The 23194-nt window shown below is 39.0% G+C and overlaps 1 protein-coding gene across 8 annotated transcripts in view; it reads right to left on the bottom strand.

The window, feature by feature from the left end:
* NOS1 (nitric oxide synthase 1) overlaps nucleotides 1-23194 on the bottom strand; it is a 156733-nt gene that overhangs the window by 18267 nt on the left and 115272 nt on the right. For all 8 annotated transcript variants that reach the window (XM_063454192.1, XM_063454191.1, XM_063454198.1 and 5 more), the window contains exons 14-27: nucleotides 22791-22935; nucleotides 22342-22446; nucleotides 22064-22122; nucleotides 21542-21658; nucleotides 20241-20415; nucleotides 19489-19627; nucleotides 19034-19112; nucleotides 18044-18237; nucleotides 16599-16768; nucleotides 16053-16263; nucleotides 15212-15299; nucleotides 14132-14253; nucleotides 13703-13851; nucleotides 2945-3139 (exon numbers count right to left, since the gene is read on the bottom strand). In XM_063454192.1, the coding sequence (XP_063310262.1) occupies nucleotides 2945-3139; nucleotides 13703-13851; nucleotides 14132-14253; nucleotides 15212-15299; nucleotides 16053-16263; nucleotides 16599-16768; nucleotides 18044-18237; nucleotides 19034-19112; nucleotides 19489-19627; nucleotides 20241-20415; nucleotides 21542-21658; nucleotides 22064-22122; nucleotides 22342-22446; nucleotides 22791-22935 (1948 nt within the window). The remainder of the gene's footprint in view (nucleotides 1-2944; nucleotides 3140-13702; nucleotides 13852-14131; nucleotides 14254-15211; nucleotides 15300-16052; nucleotides 16264-16598; nucleotides 16769-18043; nucleotides 18238-19033; nucleotides 19113-19488; nucleotides 19628-20240; nucleotides 20416-21541; nucleotides 21659-22063; nucleotides 22123-22341; nucleotides 22447-22790; nucleotides 22936-23194) is intronic.

Genomic DNA, 23194 nt, shown 5'->3' with positions numbered 1-23194 from the left:
TCAACTTTGACTTTGTCAGATTTATTGTATGCTATGGTTTCATGCAAAACAGGATGCGGAGGAGATATTAAGTAATATGGGGTATGTATATAAAGTAGTGTGTTCTGAAAAGTAGTCTAAAGTTCTAAAACTAGGGCAATCACCATGTACACTAGTGGGACCAGCAAGAACATGTCACACGTTCCTCTACAAATGCTGGCATTTTAATAGCCCCAATGGGTAAATAAATCACATGGAGTTTAACTTCTGGTTATTCCTGCTACTGTTCCTCTTTTGATTATTTGGGATTAAAATAACCCTCTGGAACTCCAAAACAGTACTTGATCATTGCATACAGTTTGGGCAGAACTACTAAGCACTGATTTCATAGGCATGCTGAATATTTGCTAACCATGGATACAGGGAGCTTATCTATTTTGATGATATTGCTCCAATTTTACACATTTGCACCACTTTTTAGACCATGGCATGTTTTACATATAAACCCCAATGTTTCCATTTCTCCTCCTCATTTGCAATGTGTGCCCTGGCCTGGATTGAACTCCATTGTGATTTGCTGAATCTTTAATATATATATATATTTGAAATAAAACAGCAGTATATGGGAACATATTGACAGGTCACAGGTCAAAGTCACAGGTGACTTTCACGTTGTGATTTTTTTTCTTCATTAAAGTAAGTTAGTTTCTTAAGTGATCCAGAGTACACCTTGTATAATTAAATATGTATATCCTCAAATTGTACCATTTGAGCAATTACATATAGTATCTAAATTGAAAATCATGCCCCTATGAGGCAAGTTTGATTTTAAAAAATGGCACGGTCCTATTTTTTCATGAAGAGAATCTTTGTGAAAGACTCATATTGTATGCATTACAATTTCATTGAAATTGCAACACGATCAAACTATATTACAAGATAAACTTGAGTTGTGACTGAAGGAGGTTCAATCAGTTTCAGCCTGGTTTATCTTGCTACCTTCCCTCAACTGTTGGACTTGCTCCAGAAGATGCTAGAGTTAGGGATGTAGAATATCTACCTTCCTTTGCTTCCATCAATTTCCTAGAGACATGTCTTCTTGGGGTTCCATTAAAGAAAATGTATAGAATTCAGTGCTACTTTTTTTTTTGTCCATTTCCTTAACAAAGATACCAAACCCATATTCTGCTTATATTTTTTTAAAGATATATTGAAACCTAGAGAAATCTTATTTTACAGGGAGTGCAGAATTATTAGGCAAATGAGTATTTTGACCACATCATCCTCTTTATGCATGTTGTCTTACTCCAAGCTGTATAGGCTCGAAAGCCTACTACCAATTAAGCATATTAGGTGATGTGCATCTCTGTAATGAGAAGGGGTGTGGTCTAATGACATCAACACCCTATATCAGGTGTGCATAATTATTAGGCAACTTCCTTTCCTTTGGCAAAATGGGTCAAAAGAAGGACTTGACAGGCTCAGAAAAGTCAAAAATAGTGAGATATCTTGCAGAGGGATGCAGCACTCTTAAAATTGCAAAGCTTCTGAAGCGTGATCATCAAACAATCAAGCGTTTCATTAAAAATAGTCAACAGGATCGCAAGAAGCGTGTGGAGAAACCAAGGCGCAAAATAACTGCCCATGAACTGAGAAAAGTCAAGTGTGCAGCTGCCAAGATGCCACTTGCCACCAGTTTGGCCATATTTCAGAGCTGCAACATCACTGGAGTGCCCAAAAGCACAAGGTGTGCAATACTCAGAGACATGGCCAAGGTAAGAAAGGCTGAAAGACGACCACCACTGAACAAGACACACAAGCTGAAACGTCAAGACTGGGCCAAGAAATATCTCAAGACTGATTTTTCTAAGGTTTTATGGACTGATGAAATGAGAGCGAGTCTTGATGGGCCAGATGGATGGGCCCGTGGCTGGATTGGTAAAGGGCAGAGAGCTCCAGTCCGACTCAGACGCCAGCAAGGTGGAGGTGGAGTACTGGTTTGGGCTGGTATCATCAAAGATGAGCTTGTGGGGCTTTTTCGGGTTGAGGATGGAGTCAAGCTCAACTCCCAGTCCTACTGCCAGTTTCTGGAAGACACCTTCTTCAAGCAGTGGTACAGGAAGAAGTCTGCATCCTTCAAGAAAAACATGATTTTCATGCAGGACAATGCTCCATCACACGCGTCCAAGTACTCCACAGCGTGGCTGTCAAGAAAGGGTATAAAAGAAGAAAATCTAATGACATGGCCTCCTTGTTCACCTGATCTGAACCCCATTGAGAACCTGTGGTCCATCATCAAATGTGAGATTTACAAGGAGGGAAAACAGTACACCTCTCTGAACAGTGTCTGGGAGGCTGTGGTTGCTGCTGCACGCAATGTTGATGGTGAACAGATCAAAACACTGACAGAATCCATGGATGGCAGGCTTTTGAGTGTCCTTGCAAAGAAAGGTGGCTATATTGGTCACTGATTTGTTTTTGTTTTTGAATGTCAGAAATGTATATTTGTGAATGTTGAGATGTTATATTGGTTTCACTGGTAAAAATAAATAATTGAAATGGGTATATATTTGTTTTTTGTTAAGTTGCCCAATAATTATGCACAGTAATAGTCACCTGCACACACAGATATCCCCCTAAAATAGCTATAACTAAAAACAAACTAAAAACTACTTCCAAAAATATTCAGCTTTGATATTAATGAGTTTTTTGGGTTCATTGAGAACATGGTTGTTCAATAATAAAATTAATCCTCAAAAATACAACTTGCCTAATAATTCTGCACTCCCTGTATTCTTCCAGGTAAAACACTTTCTAGATCAACAAATGCATCATTTCTGTAATATTTTAAAAAACGTAAGGTTTCAGTGATGCTAAGTGTATGGGTTTTACTGGTATGAAGTGAATTACAGCACTGTTTTACTGTCCTCATTTATAAAGTAGCAAAGCTCCAGACAAAACTCACCCTCAGTTTGCTGATAAATGCTCCGGCCTCCTCAGCTGTCAGGTTTCCACACTGTTTCGCAATGGTTTGGAGGGTCTTTAAAACATCACCTGCCATATTGACATCACCACACACGTATATATGTCCTCCTTGCTCTCTGAGCGCTTTGTACGTTACTTCGGAGAGCTGTTCACGTAGCACATCCTGCACATATTTCTACAAGAAAATTAAAGTCAGGTATTTAGTAAGTACTGAATCTGAAAGGTTGCTAGATTAAAGGGACACTTTAGACACTGTTACTTTTTCTCTCTCATTGAAGTGGTTACAGTGTTTGCAGTCCCCTGGCACTGTTATTCTGTTTTTGAATCTTTTAATGCCAAGCCTGAGTCCTCAGCAGCCCACTCCATCCATGTTGCTTGGGCTAATGAGGCAGTATTGGCAGGAGTTGCAATGGCCAATAGTAATTGGCTGAGAGTGTCAGGTGACCGCTTTCAAGTTATCATAGCTGCCCATTGGTGGTGTAACCTCTACCTTAGTCATAAAGCCACTGAAGTTATGGCTAAGTGTGTTAAATTAAGCACTATGACCAATTCAATTAGATGGAATGGTTATAGCGCCTAGATTGTCTCTTTAACCAAATAAAATTATGAAAATAAGGATTTATTGAAGTTCTACAGAAATAAAAAGCATTCTGCAAATATAGACTGTGATGTTATCATATGTGAGAGAAAGATCTGAATACTATACTATACCATTATGAATATTTTTATTTGTGTACCAATTTATGTAGCTCTAGATGCATTGTTGAATACGATAAAGAAAAACATAGTTTGAGATGAAACAAACAGCTAATCTAGTAGGTTTTGGAAATCATGGCTGCAAGTTTTCAATCTAAATTGGAGAGAGACAGTGATTACACAAGGTATAAGAAAACATGTATAGTTAAAACAGGAGAAATTGCTTGTAGATTGTAGATGTAAGTGTTGGGTTAGTAAAATAATTGAAAGATAAAGGTTCATGAAAAAATGGTGCAATGAAAAGTGTCAAAACGCTCTTAGTTAAATAACCTTGGGGATTTACTTTCTACATTTTGCAGAGTTTTAGCTCCCTCTAAAAAGCAATTGAAATCCTAGACATGTTAGGCAGTTTAAAGGAACACTATAGCGTTAGGAATAAATATGTAATCCTAACGCTATAGAGCCCTAGTCACCGTTTAGGTGACTAGGGCCCAGTTTCGCAGCAAAATAAATAATTTATTAACCATTTATTTGCTTACCTTAATCCAGGGAGCCCGGCACTGGTGACCTCCATCTCCATCGACCTAAGCTTATGAGTGGAGCCAAATGCACATGCGCGACCAGAGGCGCGCACATTCAAACCCGCCCATAGGAAAGCATTACTCAGGCTTACCTATGGGGATCTTTGACATTGGACTCCGTGAGGACGCCCAGCGTTAAATAAGTGCGATTTACTCAGTGTAAATCGTGGAAGCGGCCTCTAGTGGCTGTCAGGGAGACAGCCACTGGAGGCTGGATTAACCCTGCAGTGTAAACATAGTTTCTCTGAAACTGCTATGTTTTTAGCTGCAGGGTTAAGACTAGGGGGACCTGGCACCCAGACCACTTCATTGAGCTGTAATGGTCTGGGTGCCTATAGTGGTCCTTTAACAATCAGGACCATTTAGAGAATCGATTTTAAGCTTGCTTTCTTTAGTTTGAAAAGTTATTTTTGTCTTCATTTGTTGCCATTATTTTAATACTTTAATCACAGTTAATATTGTGTTATTTAAACATGTTGGGTATCGAGTGAAAGCCTCATCTCTCCATCAAAAAAATAGATATAATATATATATATTGGTCCACTTATAGATAAAGTGTGAAATTGTAGTAGAATTAATTCATTGCAAAAGTACCGAAAAAGGTCACAAATGTTTTGCATCTCAAAAAACCTTGGTTTTTGGGTTAACTTTTTTTTGGGGGGGCCACTTGGCTGCCCCCGCAAAACAGATTCTTCGTATGAAAATGAAGTAATTGAACATGTTCTTTCCCCGCCATTCTCCTATATATAATCCATCCAGTAACAGACTGCAGTCTTATCACGTTGGCACAGGAAGAACATTTGGCAAGCTTCCTGCTTCTAAAAGTAGATGTCAAAATAAACAGAGTAAACCCACCAGGAGCCTCTGCTGTGGAGAGACATTTATATAAATATATTCATTATATAGTGGCACAATAAACATTTCCTTAAGAGTAATTATTGGTACTGTCACCCTATGAAGCCCGAGCCTTTAATCATTTAATCACTCCCATTAGTTGGCTGTAAACATTAGCCTACGACCCGTGGGAGAGAAAGCTTGTCACTCTCATATGTCCTCAGCATTTATCTTCTGATTATAATCAGCAGGCACCCTAGGCAGGCAACATATTAAATGTATTGTCTAAAAAAACAATTCGTTTTGCTCCATAACTCATTCATTTTACCCCTCTCTCTCAATTATGGTACATGGTGTCATGAATTTGCTTTATTGTTGTTCACTTTCTAGAAAGCTGACTACTGAACTACATCTCCCAAAAACCTTTGCTGTGCCCATAAAACACTTAATATGCTCATCAGTGCTAAAACATTAAAGGAACACTTCAGGTACCATAACTATTTCACTGTAGTGGTTATTGACCTGGTTGTCCCCGTTGTAAGGAGTCAAACCATTCTTGAATGGTTTGACTTCTAGCCTTGGGTCAGCCAGGTGCTGCTCCTTGTCAAAATTGCTACAAATGTGCATTATATATTTTTCTGTTTTTCACATACATGAACTTAACTGTCTTTGGCCAAGGTTTTGTACATTTTAATTTTTATACTACAGCTCCCTCTATATCTGCATATGTAGTTTTATTTCATAATAATTTCCCATTGTACATGCACACACCATTCACATGAACCATAAATGAAAGGTATAAATATCCCAGGGCATTAGCCACTATGTTCCATATTCAGTCGGTCAGTTAATTTAGCAAGATCCCAGCTGCAATGACTGAGGACCACACAGAATCACTCATGTTAACAGTAGTCAAGATATGCTCTAAGTACATGTCTTGTTAAATTTGTCTCTGCCACTAATCAAACCATTAATTCTTAAGAGAGCCCCTCAAGGGCCGCCGACAGGCCACTGAGGACTATTTACAATCAAATAAATCAATTGAATCTATGCCAGAGGTATTGACTTTTTGTTCACTCTGACAAGGATATATTTAAATCATGGACTGTCGGTTATGCAACAGGAAGAATATTTATTGTGATTATCTTGTACTGAGTATATTTCCTAAACTTCAGGAATTTGTTCAAAGCAGAAACAGACAGTAAATAAATAAGGTCAGTAAATAAATACAAAGGAATTTAAATCAAGAAGCATTGTAATATAGTGTCGCTTAATAACTATGTAATAATAATTGCTAGCATATTTTTAAAATATTCATATTTTTGTGTTCACTATTTTATTTTATACATAGAGGTAAAACGACATTAATCACATGCTGATGGAGGCTTTTCAGCATGCTGTTGTCATCACTTGGTGGTGGTATCAGACCATGCACTTGTATCCACTATGGAAGACACCTTGTTGGTGGCAGCAATAAGCTGCCGATTAGTTTATTTTTGGCCTGTACACTTCCTGGAGACTGCCTGCATATTTTATGGATTATATTTTTAAACATACCCGCAGATTTTGAACTCATTGAAATGTACCAGTTGAGAGATTCACTGTGGTCAAAGTTCAAGCATACTGGCTCCATGAACGATCACTGTATTTACAGACAATGGCGACATGTATGCACAAAACAAACAAAAATGACAAAGGCCCAATATTTCAGTGAAAATTTGAACAACAACCTATCAAACCCAAGAAACTTTGGGAAAATCATAAATAGCATACAAACCCCTACAATCCACTCCCAACCCTTCACTGTCAAAATGGACAACCAAACACTGCAACACCCCTAGATGTAGCAAAGGCCTTTCATAATTATTTTGTTGGATGTGTTACCACCCTGGTTGCTAAGATACCAAATGATTTCAGACTACAAATAAAGATCAGGCTCTGCCAAATCTTCAAAATCCTCATATAGAGAAATTCAATGTCAAAAACAGTAATTTTACTTACCGTAAATTCCTTTTTTCTTAGTATAGTGGCAGTGCTTACAAGTGGGATGTTCCTTAGGGTTCTGGACAAGAAGCTTCCCCTTCTTTAGAATTTAAATGCTGTGCTCCGCCTGCTGCCTCCATATAAGCTGTAACCCAGAGACACACACCAGTAATACAAGAGAACCAAACGGAGACCGAATGATGCATAGAATTTAATCTATTTGAAAGCGGAGGGAAAGCCAGTACTGCCACTATACTAAGAAAAAAGGAATTTACGGTAAGTAAAATTACTGTTTTTCCCTTCGTATAGTGGCAGTACTTACAAGTGGGATATAGCAAGACCCCTGCATAAAACAAAGGGTGGGAAACTCAGCAGGCCACAGCTTGTAGCACCTTACGCCCAAAGCAGCTTCAGATGAGAATACGTCCAGCCTACAATGCTTGATAAAATTATGTAAGGAAGACCAAGAAGTAGCTTTGCAGATGTCTTCAGGTGAGGCGGCTGCTTTTTCAGCCCAGGAGGTCGCCATAGCTCTAGCGGAACGAGCCTTTAAAGGGAAACTAAGGGGAATCTTTGGATTGATAAGCCAACCTGATTGTATACGTCAGCCATCTGGCCAAAGAGGGTCCTGAGACAGCACAACCCCTGTTAGTGCCATGAAAGCATACAAATAGATGATCTAAGGATCTAAATCCCTGAGTCTTCTGAAGATAGATTTTCAGGGATCTTCTAACATCTAGGAGATGTCACTTTCTTTCCAGATCCGATGTAGGAGATGACAAAAAGCCGGCAGGACAATAGGTTGGTTAATAGCAGCACTAGAAATAACCTTAGGCAAAAAAGAAGGCTTGGTGTGCAGGACCACCTTGTCTTGATGAAAAAAATGTAGAATTCCGGAGAGGAAGAGAGAACTCGGATCACACCTACTCATCTAGCAGAGGTGATAGCCACCAGGAAAACCGTCTTGAAGGTAAGTAACTTGATAGGAACTTCCATTAAGGTTTAAATGGTGGTTCACAAAGGGCTTGAAGCACCAGAGACAGATCCCAAGTAGGGAAAGGTACTAACTTAGGAGGCCTCTTAAGCCTTATGGATTTAAGAAATCTTCGAATAAGAAGGTTTGAGGCAATGACACGAACCAGGAAGTGACTTAGAGCTGAAATCTGGCCTTTGAGCGTAGATACTCTCAGGCCGGCTTCAAACCCATCTTGCAGAAAATAAAGAATTTCCGGGATAGAGGCTTTGGCCGGATCCAAACCTCGAAGTGAACACCAGGTTCTGAACTTAATCCAAACTCTGAAATAGATTTTCGAAATGGACAAGCGGACAGAAGACAGCAACACATCACATAAAAGGTCAGAAAGACCATGGCCTTGAAGGATCACCCTTGCAGCACCCATGCCGCCAGGTGAAAAATCTCCAGAATTTCCACGGGGAGAGTCACATTCTCCAATATTTGAGAAGAGACTGGGAGATGCCAACGTGAGATTGTCATGTTTTCCACTTCTGAAAACCAACTTCTGTTCGGCCAGAAGGGCAGGACTGCCAAAATTCTTGCCTTCTCCATCTTACTTCCGAACAATCCGTGGTATAAGAGCGACAGGAGGGAAAACATAAGCCATGTCGAAGCTCCAAGGGATCGATAAACCGTCTAGGACATCTGGGTAATCTCCTGAATGGAGAGAAGCAAAACTTTGTACTTTTCTGTTTCACCTTGTGGCCAACAGGGCAATCTCTGGCCTGCCGAAGCCTGAAACCAGCTCCCAGAAAACTTGGCTTGACAGTGCCCAGTCTGCCTGAGACCAATGGCTTCTGCTGAGGTCATCTGCAATAATGTTAAGAGACCCTCTGATATGGGTAGCTGATATAGCGAGAAGATTTGCTTGAGCCCAAGACATTATGCGGTAGCAGCCTCCCTGGTGCCTCCCTGGTGATTCAAATAAGCCACTGTAGTGGCGTTGTCCGACTGAATCCTCACTGACCGATTGGTGATGGCTGAACTGAAGGAAACCAGTGCCTTCCAAACCGCTTTTAATTTCCTGAAATTTTGAGGAAGCGCCTGCCTCCACACTGTTCCAATGACCTTGATGGAACTGAGAACCTAGATGGGCGCCCCAACCCGTCTGGAAGGTATCTGTGGTTATCGTAATCCACCGTTTCTGTGCAAACGATAGGCCCTTTGAGATGTTGCTTCTGTGTTTCCACCAGTTCAGTTGTCTTTTCACCCCTTCGGATAGGTGGAAGGGCGAGTCTAGATCTTCCTGTTTTCGTGGAAAGGATGTCCCTTTGCAATGGTTTTGATTCTGCCTTTGCCCAGGCTACCGCCGGGATTGCAGAAGTGAGGAGGCCCAGTAACCTCATAGCATCCCTGATAGAGCATAGGTTTTTTGTAGCTTTGATACGGCTTTTAAAATCCTCATTTGTTTCACTATTGGTAGAAAAAAAAAAAAAAAAAGGGACTGTGAATTTACTCGAAGACCAAAGAATTCTAGACTTCGTGATGCAGTCAGCTTGGATTTTTCCAGGTTCAGGATCCAACCGTGATCTTTAAAAAAACCTTCATTGCAATCTTGAGATGAAGATTTAGCAGTTGTCTTGATTGGGCTTTCAGGAACCAATCGTCCAGGTATGGAACAATCGAGATACCTTTCAGACGTAAAACTGCTGCTATGGTGACAGGATTTTCGAGGAGCTGAGGATAGGCCAAAGGGAAGAGCCCTGAATTGTAAATGGAGAATCCTTCGCTTACTTGTTAAAACCGCAAACCGGAGAAACTTCCGGGAAGTTTCTAAAACCGGTACATGGAGATAAGCATCTTTTAAATCTAACTTTGCCATGTAATCTCCCTTTCGTAAAATGTGTCACAGACAGAATACTTTCCATACGGAACTTCTGGTACGGTATGCAGGTGTTTACTTGTTTCAGGTCTAGGATCGGCCGAAAAGGATCCATCTGGTTTTTGAACCAGAAAAAGGCGTGAGTAAACTCCCTGAAATTCCCAACGTTTGGGTACCTTCTCTACCACTTTTCTTAAAAGAAGAAGAGCTTCTGTTAGGAGAGCCTCTGTTTTTACTCTTAAAGGATAGCTTGACAGTAGGAAAGATGGACGTGGTTTTGATGAAAATGTTATTCTGTAACCTTCTGAAATGGTTCTTGTAATCCACCCATTTGAAGTACTCTTTTCCCATACGTGGGCGAAGAACCGAAGGAGTCTTGCCTGTTGGATTCCTGTCTAGACCACCACCATGTTTTTGAAACCTGCGAAACCGCCCTTGATTCCAGAGGTAGGGCTTTCTTTGTATTTGACATCTGTCCAATAATGTCTTCCAAAGGAGTGCCAAAAAGATTGTTCCTCTCAAAGGGTAAGTCACATAAGGATGCCTTAGACGCAGAATCAGCTGTCCATGTTCGTAGCCAAAGCGCTCTTCTGGCTACGGACGACAAACCCATAATTCTCGCTGATAAACGCAGAAACTCATTAGAGGCATCCGAAAGAAATTCATTGGAGAGTTTCAGTAGGAACAAGAGATGGGAAGGATCTGCATCTGATTTTCCCATAAGGGAATCTTCCAGGGCTTGTAGCCAAACGCTCTGAGCTCTGAGAACCGCTGAACCTTCAATTTCATCTCTGCACTGATATCCTGCGGCCTGGAATATTCTTCTACACGAAGTTTCGGCCCGTTTGTCCATTGGGTCTTTAAGCCTTGAGACTTCGCCAATGGGTATAGTGGTTTTCTTTGATAGCTGGGCAATCTGAACATCCACCTTAGGAAGCTCTTCACATTTTTCTTCAGAATGTAGCTTGAACAGCAGTTTAAAATGCTTTGAAATAAACGCACGTCTTTCAGGATTCTTCCATTCTCTATGAAGGAGATCCAATATTTTAGGAGACATTGGGAAACCTTTAACCTTACCCGTAGGTTCAGTTTCTTGTACTGCCGTCGTCGCTTCTTTAATAACTTTCTTCAGCTCTTCTGGTGGAAACCCCTCCTCCACACTTGAAGCAAGGCTGGAAATATTCTGAAGGTGAAGAAAAAGAGCATTCACCTGAAGAGACGTCAGACACAGAAGGAGATCTATTCCTCCTACGCTTTGTGGGCAGTTTCTCCCGAATAGCCGGTTCTTTTTCACAGCATCTTTAAAAGATTCAAAATGTCTGGGACAAATGTTCCTGAAACCAGCCCAGGAAGGATGCCATATCAGTCTGCTTGGCTTTTTCTAGCAGTTCCGTTGCGCACTGATTGTTTTTTTTTTTTTTGCGACATCCGTCAGGTAGAGGTACTGCACTTCCAGACAACATGAGTGCTTAGATTTGCTTGTGGCTTTTTTCGGAACAGAAGTTGACATCTTGTCTTATCTGGAGACACAGGACTGGGAAAAAAAACACCAGAATAAATTAATTCCAGGAGCATGCATAAAGAAAGGTGAAAAAGGAGAGTTTAAATAGATAAATCTCACCTCAAATCACCCAAGATCCGTGTAGGAGGCTGGTGACACGGAGAACCAGGACTGTACACCCACCCTTGGGGTCAGGAAGGTCCTGCACAGCCATATAGGTCCAAATTTTGAGTTTGGCGCCAAACACCGTTTTGCGCATGCTCTGTAGCGCGATTCTGTGTTCCGTGGAACGCAAAACCTCCCGGGCGTGCATTCCACCGCTGTGCGCATGCGTAACGAGCAATGATCAGAAAAAAAAACACAAAAGCCAGTACCCAGTCGCGTTCCGTAACGCGAACCCGGAAGTACTATTGCCGCTCAGTTCCCGCCCGGGAAACTATCGGGCACTCACCTCCCGGTCAGCAACCTGTGCTGAACGCACCAAATCTCCACCTGCACTGTGGGGGAACCTGTCCGTCCCGTTGCCGGGACAAGAAGAACTGGTGTGTGTCTCTGGGTTACAGCTTATATGGAGGCAGCAGGCGGAGCACAGCATTTAAATTCTAAAGAAGGGGGAGCTTCTTGTCCAGAACCCTAAGGAACATCCCACTTGCAAGTACTGCCACTATACGAAGGGAAAATCAATGACATCCATATTGGCATGGAAGAAGGAGACTTAACTGGAGCTATTTTCCTTGATTTTGCCAAGGCCTTTGACACAGTAGACCATGGCATTCTTTTGCAAAAACTTAAAAACCCAGGCATTGGTGATCATCCGCTAACCTGGTTTCGATCATATAATTCAGACTGATTGCAAAATGTGGCCATTTCTGATAGAGCTTCCCTCCCTCTTCCAGTCACGTGTGATGTTCCCCAAGGATCCATACTTGGCGGCCCCCTGTTATTCACATTATTTATAAATGTAGAAAAGGTGTAGGTAGTGGAAGATGAGAATAGGGTGCAAAAATAGGAAACCTAACAACCTATACAATACTAGAAGGTTTATCAATTATTTATAAATGATCTGCCTAACGTCCGCAAATCCTCAACTGTGCACATTTATGCAGATGACACTGTAATCTATGCTAGTAAACCCAAGCTACCGTAGCTTGAGGCTGTGCTCCAAATCCAATTCACAGAGGTAGAAAAGAGGATAGCGGATAACACACTCTTCCTAAACACTGACAAAACTGTTACAATGATCTTTGGAACTCTACCTAAATTACGTAAACTACAAAATCAACAACTGTATCAGAACAAATTCAAATAACACACTGACAGCTATCTGCTCTTTTAAATATCTAGGTATGTTGCTAGACCCCAATCTCTCCTTTGGCCTTCACATTGAAAAATCTCTTCAAAACTTTACCCAAAACTAGATGCCCTGTACAGAAACAAATCCTGCCTAAGCCCTACAGTAAGGAAGCAGATAGGGCAACAAATGCTAATGCCGGTCATTGATTATGGGGATGTAGAGTAGGCACCAGCTCTGCAAAGCTACCTTAATAAACCTAATACTTTATACAATTCATTCTGCTGCTTTGTACTAGAATGTAATTACTTTACCCACCACTGTGACATGTTAAAAGAGCTAAACTGGCTATCGCTGGAATCCCAACGCACTCTTAATTTCTCCAGCCTTGTGCTTAAGAGCATTTCTGGGAAGCTCCCACCCTACCTGAGTAGAATTCTCTCCCCAGCTGTTCCCACCTCCTATAACCTCCAATCCAGTACTAGCACGATATTTAGCATACCGCAATACAAAAATAAATTGTCTCGGTCCTCATTTTCCTACAGACCACCACAATTATGGAATAACCTCAGAGACACCGTCAAATTTTCATTTAATCTAAAAGCTGTTAAGAGATCTATGGCAATATACCTCAGCATAGAATGCACCTGTCATGGTTGAATATATATATATATATATATATATATATATATACATATATACACACACATATATTGTATTTTTTTAATATTGTATCCTATTGTAACAGTGCAATGTTTTGTGGACCCAGGGCATACTGGTAAAATATTTTATAAATAAATACATTTTAAATTGAAACATAGTTTAGGTATTTCAGCAATCTAACCAGTACAATGTATACATGGAATTGTCTTGACTAGACAGTGTCACCATTACATTTCTGCAAGCTAGACCTCTAGTACATGTGGTAATGATTATTTCTTGACATTGTCAATCTTCATGGATTTTTTTGAATAGTATGTTTGTTTATTGTCATTTTATATTCTGCATTAGTTACCTTTGGCTTATTGGGTTCTCGGGAATATGCTGTATACAATTCTTTAAACACCCCCTTGTTCTTTGCTAGCATGGCCTCCTCTTTGTAGATGTGGTCAATTTTGGATTCCCGGCACCCAAATACCAGGATCATTGGACAAGGTTTCAGCCCTAAAAGATACATTGAAGTGTCATTCCAACAGTTCAGCATTCTATATGATTCACACAGAGAAAGTACCTTTCACCATCTATCAAAACTACTGTAAGGAAGATCGTTCTAAATCTCAAGAGCCAACAAATGAACATTACTTGAGTTGTAATGAAAGCAAATACATAAATACATGTGTTTCACCCAAGAACCTCCGTATTTCTATACTGCATAGTCTTTCTAGTTTGTAGTTTGCTCTGGCATTAGTTCCACAAAAACAAAGTAGAATCTTTATGGCTTTACCTTTGTGTTGCATATCATAAAGACGTTGCTGCCAGAAGCTTCTAAACGGAGCAATGCCAGTTCCTGGTCCAATCAGGATGGAGGGTACATGCTGATCCTGTGGCATCTGGAAAGTCGGGGCTCTGGAAATGAGATAAAAAAAATTCAAACCCATGTTTTGATAATGCAACATATATACACGTGTAAGATGTGTAAGGTGTATGCAAATGAAACTGCAAACACATATACTAATGCAAACTGCTACTATAGGGTTCCTATGGCCATTTATCTCTTATTAACATCTGGAAAGACAGCAGGGTCTCATAACCCACTAGAAGTGAATGGCCAACAGCCACAAATGTGTAAAAAGAAACCATCAAAATAGATTACAATTAAGTAATCTTTTTCTTGTGCTTAATTTTAGTTTACAACATACAGTAAACACCCAATGTGGACAAAAATACAGATGATAGTAAGTTTCTACCTTTACAATATCCTATAAGTAAGTACTTTGTCAGTGCGAAATGCGTTAGGCAGTCTGTGTTTGATGTAACATGCTTTGTACGAAATGAATGAACAATATGTATTGCAGCATGTAGGTTTATTCAGTAATCTGGTTCTAAAGGACATTTTTTGTCAAGCTAGTCTGCCATGATCAAATACATTTACTTTCTTCATTACATACGGTCTTAGTATAAAGTCCTTAATTGTGGGCAGTTTTGAGGTGTAGTTCCATTAATCGGTGCCTCTTGCCATAAACCTACACATCTTAACCCTTCATCTGTATATAATTTACTGTCTCAAACTGGCTAGGAACTTTAAAAACACAAGCACTTTTAGACTTATAAATAGAATTCTACCTATTTTTCTGTGAAAATTCAGCAACTGTGGTTACTCCGGCAACCAAAAATAGGGATTTTAAATAAACCATATGTAGGCTGGCATTTCAAAATCTATAAAAGCAAACGTATAATCCTCTACTGAGTAACTGGACCATGGGGAAGACTTTGATTGCTAATAGACTCAGAAAGAATAAGCAGGAACACAAGTAATATTAATTAAAATGTATATTTGGGGACAATATTTCCAGGGTTCACTTACCCTCTAACAAAACATGGCACCACTTCATCTGTCTGTATCCTGTTCAGCCAAGCTGAGCATACACCATGATGGATTGGACCATTTCCATCTGGCACAAGGAAAATAGGGCATTAAAATCTTTTACAATGGCAACGTGATGTAGTCATGATCATCATGACAATATTAGTCTGTACTTTGAACTTTAATATTATGTCCTTATATATACACATTTATACTTCAATGGGCAGGTCATGTTTTCTGTCCATAAAGAAGCACCATGCACAGTTTTTTTGCGATCTTGGGCAAAACTGGGACAGTCTTAAACTGACCAAGATTAGTGGGAGTTACATTTGTGAGCAACATCTGCCAATGTACTTCAGCTGAAAAAGCTTCCACCCAAAGTCCAACTAAACATGGGGGAATTATTTCTCTAGGTTTAGGGTTATAAGGTAATTAGGGTGAGAACTGAGATTAAGACTTTGTTGTGGACAACTTTAGATTAGAATAGTTATTTTGGTGTTAAGGTTTAAGTCCTATAATGGTGTGGAGCTCCTATTTATACAGAACTATTATAATGTAACTGTAATGATCATGATGAACACCTTAATGTCAATGGTTTTACATTGAATTGATTTTTTTGTCACTTTTATTTCTCACCATAAACTCCAGTAAATGTCTGATGAAACACCTTCTGTAGATTTCTCAATATGAATGACAACTAACTTTAGAACAGGACTGTTTAATCCTACTCTTTAAAGGAATAGGTCGCAGCTAAAGGATTGACCTTGCAGTCCCCACCTATACATTGCAGACAGCTCCAAGATATGTACATTAAAGTTCATTAAATGTTTTTGTGGGCTACCTTTTGTTTTGTAGGTCACAACAGCAACTGTAAGATGAACCTCGTCAGGATACATCTCAGGAGAGGAGCTGATGGAGTAGTAACGGGGCTGTAGTAGGGGTAGCTGTGTAAGCAGCAGAGATGATGGCATCTGAATAGAGGGAAATTCCTGAAGAACCTCTACAATAGTTGGGTTTTTATACCATTTCCACTGTTCGTACTCCTGCAAACCCTGAGTAGCAAGGAAATAAAATACAAAGTTCTGGATAAGAATCCTATTTGTCTTTCTCACTGAAAAGAGCTTAATCTTGGTATTGTTTCCCAAATATTTTATTAGTTTTTAGTTATAGTGGGTAAAGCATGGTGGGAATGAGGCTACAAACCGAACATTAATTCTATTTAATAGAAGTCATGATAAGATAACATTAAAATAATAATTGGTAAATAAAACTGTATAAGTATTGCTGATACATAGAACAATCACCGTAACAACCAATAGAATAATTCTATAGTGTTTTTACCCTGGAAGCTCGTTATATATGTGCTTAAATGTGTTAATTTTCCCACCTTGCTCAGGATCTCCAGTTGTTCTCTCTCCTTCTCATTGGTTGCAAGCAGTGCAATCTGCTGCAATAGGATTGGGGTAGGAGGGGTGGTGATATCTAGAAAATACTTAAAGGCTTGGAATATGGTGCATGGTGGGATCCGCTCCTCCTCTGTCCAATTACTGATTACACCTGCACAAAAAGTATATGGACTATTATAACATGTTAGTAAGTTACAATATGGACATGTTTTCCATATGGCAATAGAATAACTATTCATGAAGTTCATTGTCCCAGTATCATCTATGTTTCTATGTTTCTATCATGTCCCTATATCTACCATTGCATTTCAGCAGTGTAAGGCTCTCTTTTTATGTCCACTTGTCTGGGAGCTTTCAATGCTGACGTCACAGGACATGGCTGAGAATTAGTTGGCCAACTGGTGGAAATATCGAGAGCTTTTTGTGGTTTAGTAGACATTGAAAATGGCTACTAGAAGGAAGCATTTTGACCATAAGTGAAGGTGTTCCAGTGTAACTCTTCCATATTATTAGAATCTCTGGATGGAATTTTTCTCTCTTCATGTAATGAAAAGTTACGATTTTCAAGAATGTTTTAGTCATTGTTATATTGACTTACGATTAAGTGTTATACCAGGAAGGATACTGGATATCTATATGTCAGTGAAGGTAAAAACCATCTACTAAGATGTCTCAAACTATTTTATATATACAGTCAACATACAATAAATATATGGTATAGTCAATCTGAGCTTGAGAAGACTTGGTAATATCAGTAGTTAAAGGAACACTATAGGGTCAGAAACACAAACATGTATTCCTGACCCTGTAGTGTTAAAACCACCATTAAGGTGACTTGCCCTCCCTTAGCCAACCTAATAAAGTTTAAAACTCACCTTATTTCCAACGCTGCTGGCTCCGCCGGTGCTGGCTCCGCCCCTTTTGTAACATCATCAAAATGGCTAAAATCGGCATGGGGCGGGGCCAAATGCCATTTTGGTCAATCAGGACATCCTGATATGAGGAAAATTCTGTGTCTCCATGTAGAGCTGAACGTCAGGGCTGCTTTTTCATAATATATATAATTCACAGCCAGGAAGCACTGGAGAGTGGCCATCTAAGGAGTGGCCACTTGGAGGTGTCCTTAGAGGCAATGTAAACACTGCCTTTTCTTTGAAAAGGCAGTGTTTGCATGAAAAAAGCCTGAAGGGAACTATTATACTCACCAGAACAATTACCTTAAGCTGTAGTTCTAGTGACTATAATGTCCCTTTAAATATGTCCTTAAAATTTGTATTATATCAGTTTATTTTCATATTTTCAAATTTCTAAGGTTATATTTTACCCTTCCCATTCAATGGACATATGCCTGTGGACACTGTAAAACGTAACTATTAATTTCACTATAAACCTACATGAGTACTGTGTCAAAGATAATTTTTTATACCTAAGGCAGTATTCCTTTCTTCCAGCATTTCTACCCTCACTAGCTGATTGACTGGAGGTGCATCTTCCAGTCGTTCAATCAAGGCATTGACTAGTTCTTCATGGTTTCCAGGAAACACTCCCAAGTGGTCTCCTGGCTTGTACTTTAGCTCTTTGTGGCCATTGGTGTGAAGCCGAAGGAATATGGTGGAACGACTGTGGAATAAAAAGAAGTTTACTTCAGACAACACGTCTATCCATAGCAATGGTAAAACTAGTGACGGCATTTTCCTTGAAATATTTGAGGTTTCAAAGAGTTCCCAAAAATTCAGATTTTGCTAAAATGCCCTGTGCATTTTCTCCTAACAACTGACATAATTCACAATGGGAAGGTGTAGTTTAGTCAAGAAAGGAAAGATTGGTGGAGAATAATAAAAATGCTAATAAAAAATGTAATAATGTCGTAAAAGTGAAGCTATTACCACGAAAACCCACGTTTCCATGGTGATTGGTTCACTTTTATAATAATGTCCACATTTCTTTCATCTGTATTTTTAGAATCTTTCCCATTAATCCTGCAGGGTGCCTAAAACATCTGAAAATGAGAGAAAATGGACCATTGCGTCAGTTTTCATAATGGTTATTTAGGTTTTCATTGAAAGCATGAGGCACACAGAAGAAAACAGTATGGGAATTATAGCGTGGCACTGATAATTGTCAGAAGAGGGCCAGCAACAACAACTTGAGTCATATCACCATGTGTAGTAATATACTGTGCTAGGCAAAGCTTCATAGTTTGTAGAATTTCTAGTCTTGAGAAATATGGCCTACTGTCCCATAAAACACATTTCTTTTATTTTTATATTTTCCTGAATTCCAGTTCAAGAAATTAACATATGTAGAAACACATCCTATGTTTTCTAAATCATAAATTGCGTGTTTTATTGATAAAGGGTCTTTTCATTAAATGGTTGGCACATCACTAGTAAAGAATATTCCACCAATGCTGTACCTGGATTTTGAACTTTGCAAGTTTTGTCGACACAACATACGTGCTCCATATACTTTCTTTCTGTGAATACTGTAGAGAGCTGTTAGAAAGGAGATATGTTTAAAAAAAAAAAAAAAAAACGTATACAGAGTAATGATTACGTGCTTTGCAACACAATAGAGATAAAAATAGGACAGAGAAGAGCAAGATGGGTTAACATTTCAGCATGTTAAATCTAGCAATGAAAGTAATGTCCACACAAAGGCCCAGTCAAAAACAGACAAAAAACAAATGCCATTATAACACTTGCTGGCATAATTTCACTGAGTGGTGTTATATGGACAGCTAATAAAAGAAGCACACAACTCATCAGTCCAGCAGATGATTGCTGCTTAAAAGTTTTGCTTTGTATTACCCCAATCATGCTCACAAGTCATTGATATGTACAAAGAAAGAGTTTGAGAGACATTCTATACCTTGTGTTAGTTCTGGTGCCTCAGCCATGAAAGTGATTCGGTACTTGCTCCTCTTCCAGCTGCGATCATTGCTGATCAGTGAGTTGTTGGCTTTCTCAATATTTACATCATCTCCAACACAAAATACGTCACAAGCAGCCTGCAAAGTCACAGAAACCCAATATTGCTTAGTGATTCCATGAAAGCAGTGTCATAGATACATGAAATATCCAACTCAAAGGGAGAAAAAAAAGAAAACTAAACGTGCTTAAAATTAGAAGATAAAAAAAAAAAAAAAAGTTAAATTGGTCATATTTTTGTGTCCTAAGAGAATCATCATTTAAACAAAAATAAATTCCCTTATAGAAAACTGGTAACTAGGTGGAAATGTTCGAACTAGTATATTTCACAGAAAATGATTTTCCCATCATAATTTCACACACTACTTGACTTCTGTTGAATGTTCCTCAGCATTCCGAGCCCTACAAAAGTACTTAGCACAACCCATTAATGTTCTTGATAATTCATACTTTTTGTAATACTGCTCTTTTAATATCACTGTATAATTGTAGCTTGAACCACACAATATAAATATATTTTACAAACTGAATTGTGATTTAGTGTGCATAGATAGAAAGATACTGTTCAGCCATGGCAATACCACTTTCCACATAATGAATCATACCTTTGAATAAACCAAAATTCTGTGCTACAATATTTCTAGACTTTGTGTCATTACCATAATGAATAAATATAACCAAACATAATTTTACCTTAAACACTTTTTTAGCCCAAGTTCTGAAAGATTCTTCTTGTCCACAAAGTTCATCACCTTCGCCCATTTTCATAATTCGTTCCCCTCCTAGTTCCTCTAGTAGAGTATCCACAGCTCGGGCAAAGGCACAGAAATGGGGATATGCACGTGATCCAAGCCCAAACACAGAGAACCTACAATAGAATAAGATAATTCAATGACAATTCCATAATTCACAACACACACATATATACACCGCCAAGTCCGGCACTCTAGCTTTCTAAGTATACGCAAGGTAAAATCCTTGGTGCTTCCTGCGGCAATATGTATAATTAATTAGTATGTTAATATTCATCGTTGTTTTGCCTCTAGGTCATGGACTCAATGCATCTCTAAAGGTATCATTAACCCCTTAAGGACCAAACTTCTGGAATAGAAGGGAATCATGACATGTCACACATGTCATGTGTCCTTAAGGGGTTAAGCACCTTCATGTTCAACGTAAGGATGCAGAAAGTGAGTGACAGACAGTAGTGCTATTAGGAAGCAATGTAAACACTGCCTTATCGCAGAATAAACAGCGTTTACACTGCTGAGACCGCAGGCATAGTCTCTTTGCTCCAGAACCACTTCATTAACCCCTTAAGGACCAAACTTCTGGAATAAAAGGGAATCATGACATGTCACACATGTCATGTGTCCTTAAGGGGTGGTTCTGGTGCATAGAGTGTCCCTCTAAGGAGTAGGTCAAAACAGAAAAAGCAAAGGTCCTAAGGGTCTTATTTAAATCAGAGAGGAGCTGAGTGGGGTATTGATATGCCAACCATAATACCTGTGAATGGTAAATGAAGTAAAACTGTTTGCCAATCACTAGTAAATAAGTTCCACAGATTGTCATTTTTAATTCACATTATTTGTCATTGACTTCCACAGAACTCTAGTACTAATCCTAGATTCTAAATTAGAGGACAATGTTGAATTTTGATTGATGATTAATTTAATCTTTTCACAACAAGGCTTTGGAGCTTTGAGCTTCATCACACTGCACAGTGTATAGCTAAAGTATTAGGGAGATGAAAGACTTGGCATAGAAAGACTATTAAACTACCTTTAACCCTGTCAGTACCATTGGGCGAGTACACTGCAATTTGTATGTGATCCATCTAGTAAATGGTTTTAACTGAGGACAGCTGTTCTGTAGAACTGCACTGGGAAATAATATGGACAAGAGCGCCTCAAACTTCTATTGGTTTCTTCTTCAGGTATTGAAAAGTGCATGAAATAAACCCTAGTGCAGAACAATGCATTTTCTTTATTTACCTCACATTAGCCAAAGGACCTGCACTTCCAAAATTGTCCCTGGGTCTTGTCTCATCACCAGAGGATTTTTTGGCATCAGAAGAAGAGGAAACACTGTTGAAACGAACCTTGTAACTCCTAAAGACAAACAGATATGTGGATCAACATCAAATAAAACACAAAAATGTAGTGGACTTAACGTATTTGACGGCAAGTTATAATTTTAAAGATTATGTAAAGAAATCCCCCAAATCTAGCGAACAATTTGCAATTTTTCCAAGATGTTTTCCCCAAATGCCAAAGCCTGTTCTTGAGTTGTCGGAGCTGATGTTCAATAACATCCTTGGGGTATCAGCATAGCACCTTTGCACTTTTTTCCCTATAATCTTTATAAGGTAGTTGAACAGTAAGAGAATTTATTTATTGTAAACGTCAGTGTTGTGGTCCTCTATATATCGCCATGTACTGTTTGTACAACGAGTAGCGTCTATATTTGAAGTATTGCCAGATTGAATGTATATCAATTTCTGAGAGTTTACTTACGTCCTCTCTTCTATATTAGAATTGGGGTGCCTCATCTCCATCATTGCACATCCAAATTTCTGTAATGAACAGAAAAATACAATTTACATGCATTCGATTGCCCTTATTAAATGGAAATTAGTCCACAAGAGATAGGCAACCAAAAACGCATTCAGCACATTCTCAAGTATGACATTTTCGCTATGCTAAAATCTTTTTATCCTGAGCAACAACTGGTTATTCAGGTCATTTAAAGCGCTACATACAAAATAGTTTTTTGTTAAGTGTTTTTCTCCTACCTCTCCATTTTCAGGAGGATCACCGTTTCCAAAAGTGCTGGTCACCACTAAGACAAGAGTTTCATGCTCTAGGTGTACAATGTCATACTCCTCCAGAGGCATTGTCTGTAGAAATAAATTGTTGCTATAAACATCTGTTACGAAAAAGTAAGTTCCATTGGACAGTTCAGAGATCATTGCTTCTATGTACTTTCAAGTTTGTTTCTTACAAAAACAAGTAGGCAAGAAAAGACATTAACTTTTCATATATTTTATTGACAGTTCTTAACAGTAACAAACTTATCATATTTAACAAATAGCAGGTGTTTGTGCAAATTGTAAGACTTAGAGGATGCAGACTCTAGTGGCCAGGTGTACCCGGTAGCAAAAGGATATAATGTGCAATTATCAGAGTACAGGAGTCATATTTAGTGATACTGTGTTAACATTTAGTTCATATTCCCTCTTACCTTGGCATCAAATGCATGCTTGAAAATTTCACATAATGTTTTTGCATAGACTTCTGACTTTCCAGTTTCCGTGGCATAGAGAATTGTGGCCTTAACTCTTTTAGCCATTGCTTGTCCCATTAACTTGGCTGAAAACTTTACTGCTCTGTGGAAACAAAATACAAAATATCCTCATGAAACGATCATCAGCTGCACAAAAAAACAAAAACAAACAAACAAGCCTGCTAAACTTCATCTGATGGAGAAAACAAACTGCACCTGAAAGAAACTCTCTAGCTCATAACTGTAAAAGTATCACGTACGTTGTAGCACATCAAAATCTGTCTCTTTTCCATTTGAATGTTTAGATCAGGTTTCCTCAGACTCCGCCCCCCCAGATGTTGCTGAACTACAACTCCCATGAT

This window comes from Pelobates fuscus, chromosome 5 (assembly GCF_036172605.1).
Source record: "Pelobates fuscus isolate aPelFus1 chromosome 5, aPelFus1.pri, whole genome shotgun sequence".
Taxonomy (NCBI): Eukaryota; Metazoa; Chordata; class Amphibia; order Anura; family Pelobatidae; genus Pelobates; species Pelobates fuscus.
Note: the sequence above shows the minus strand (reverse complement) of the source record. Positions and strands in the feature narration are given on the sequence as shown.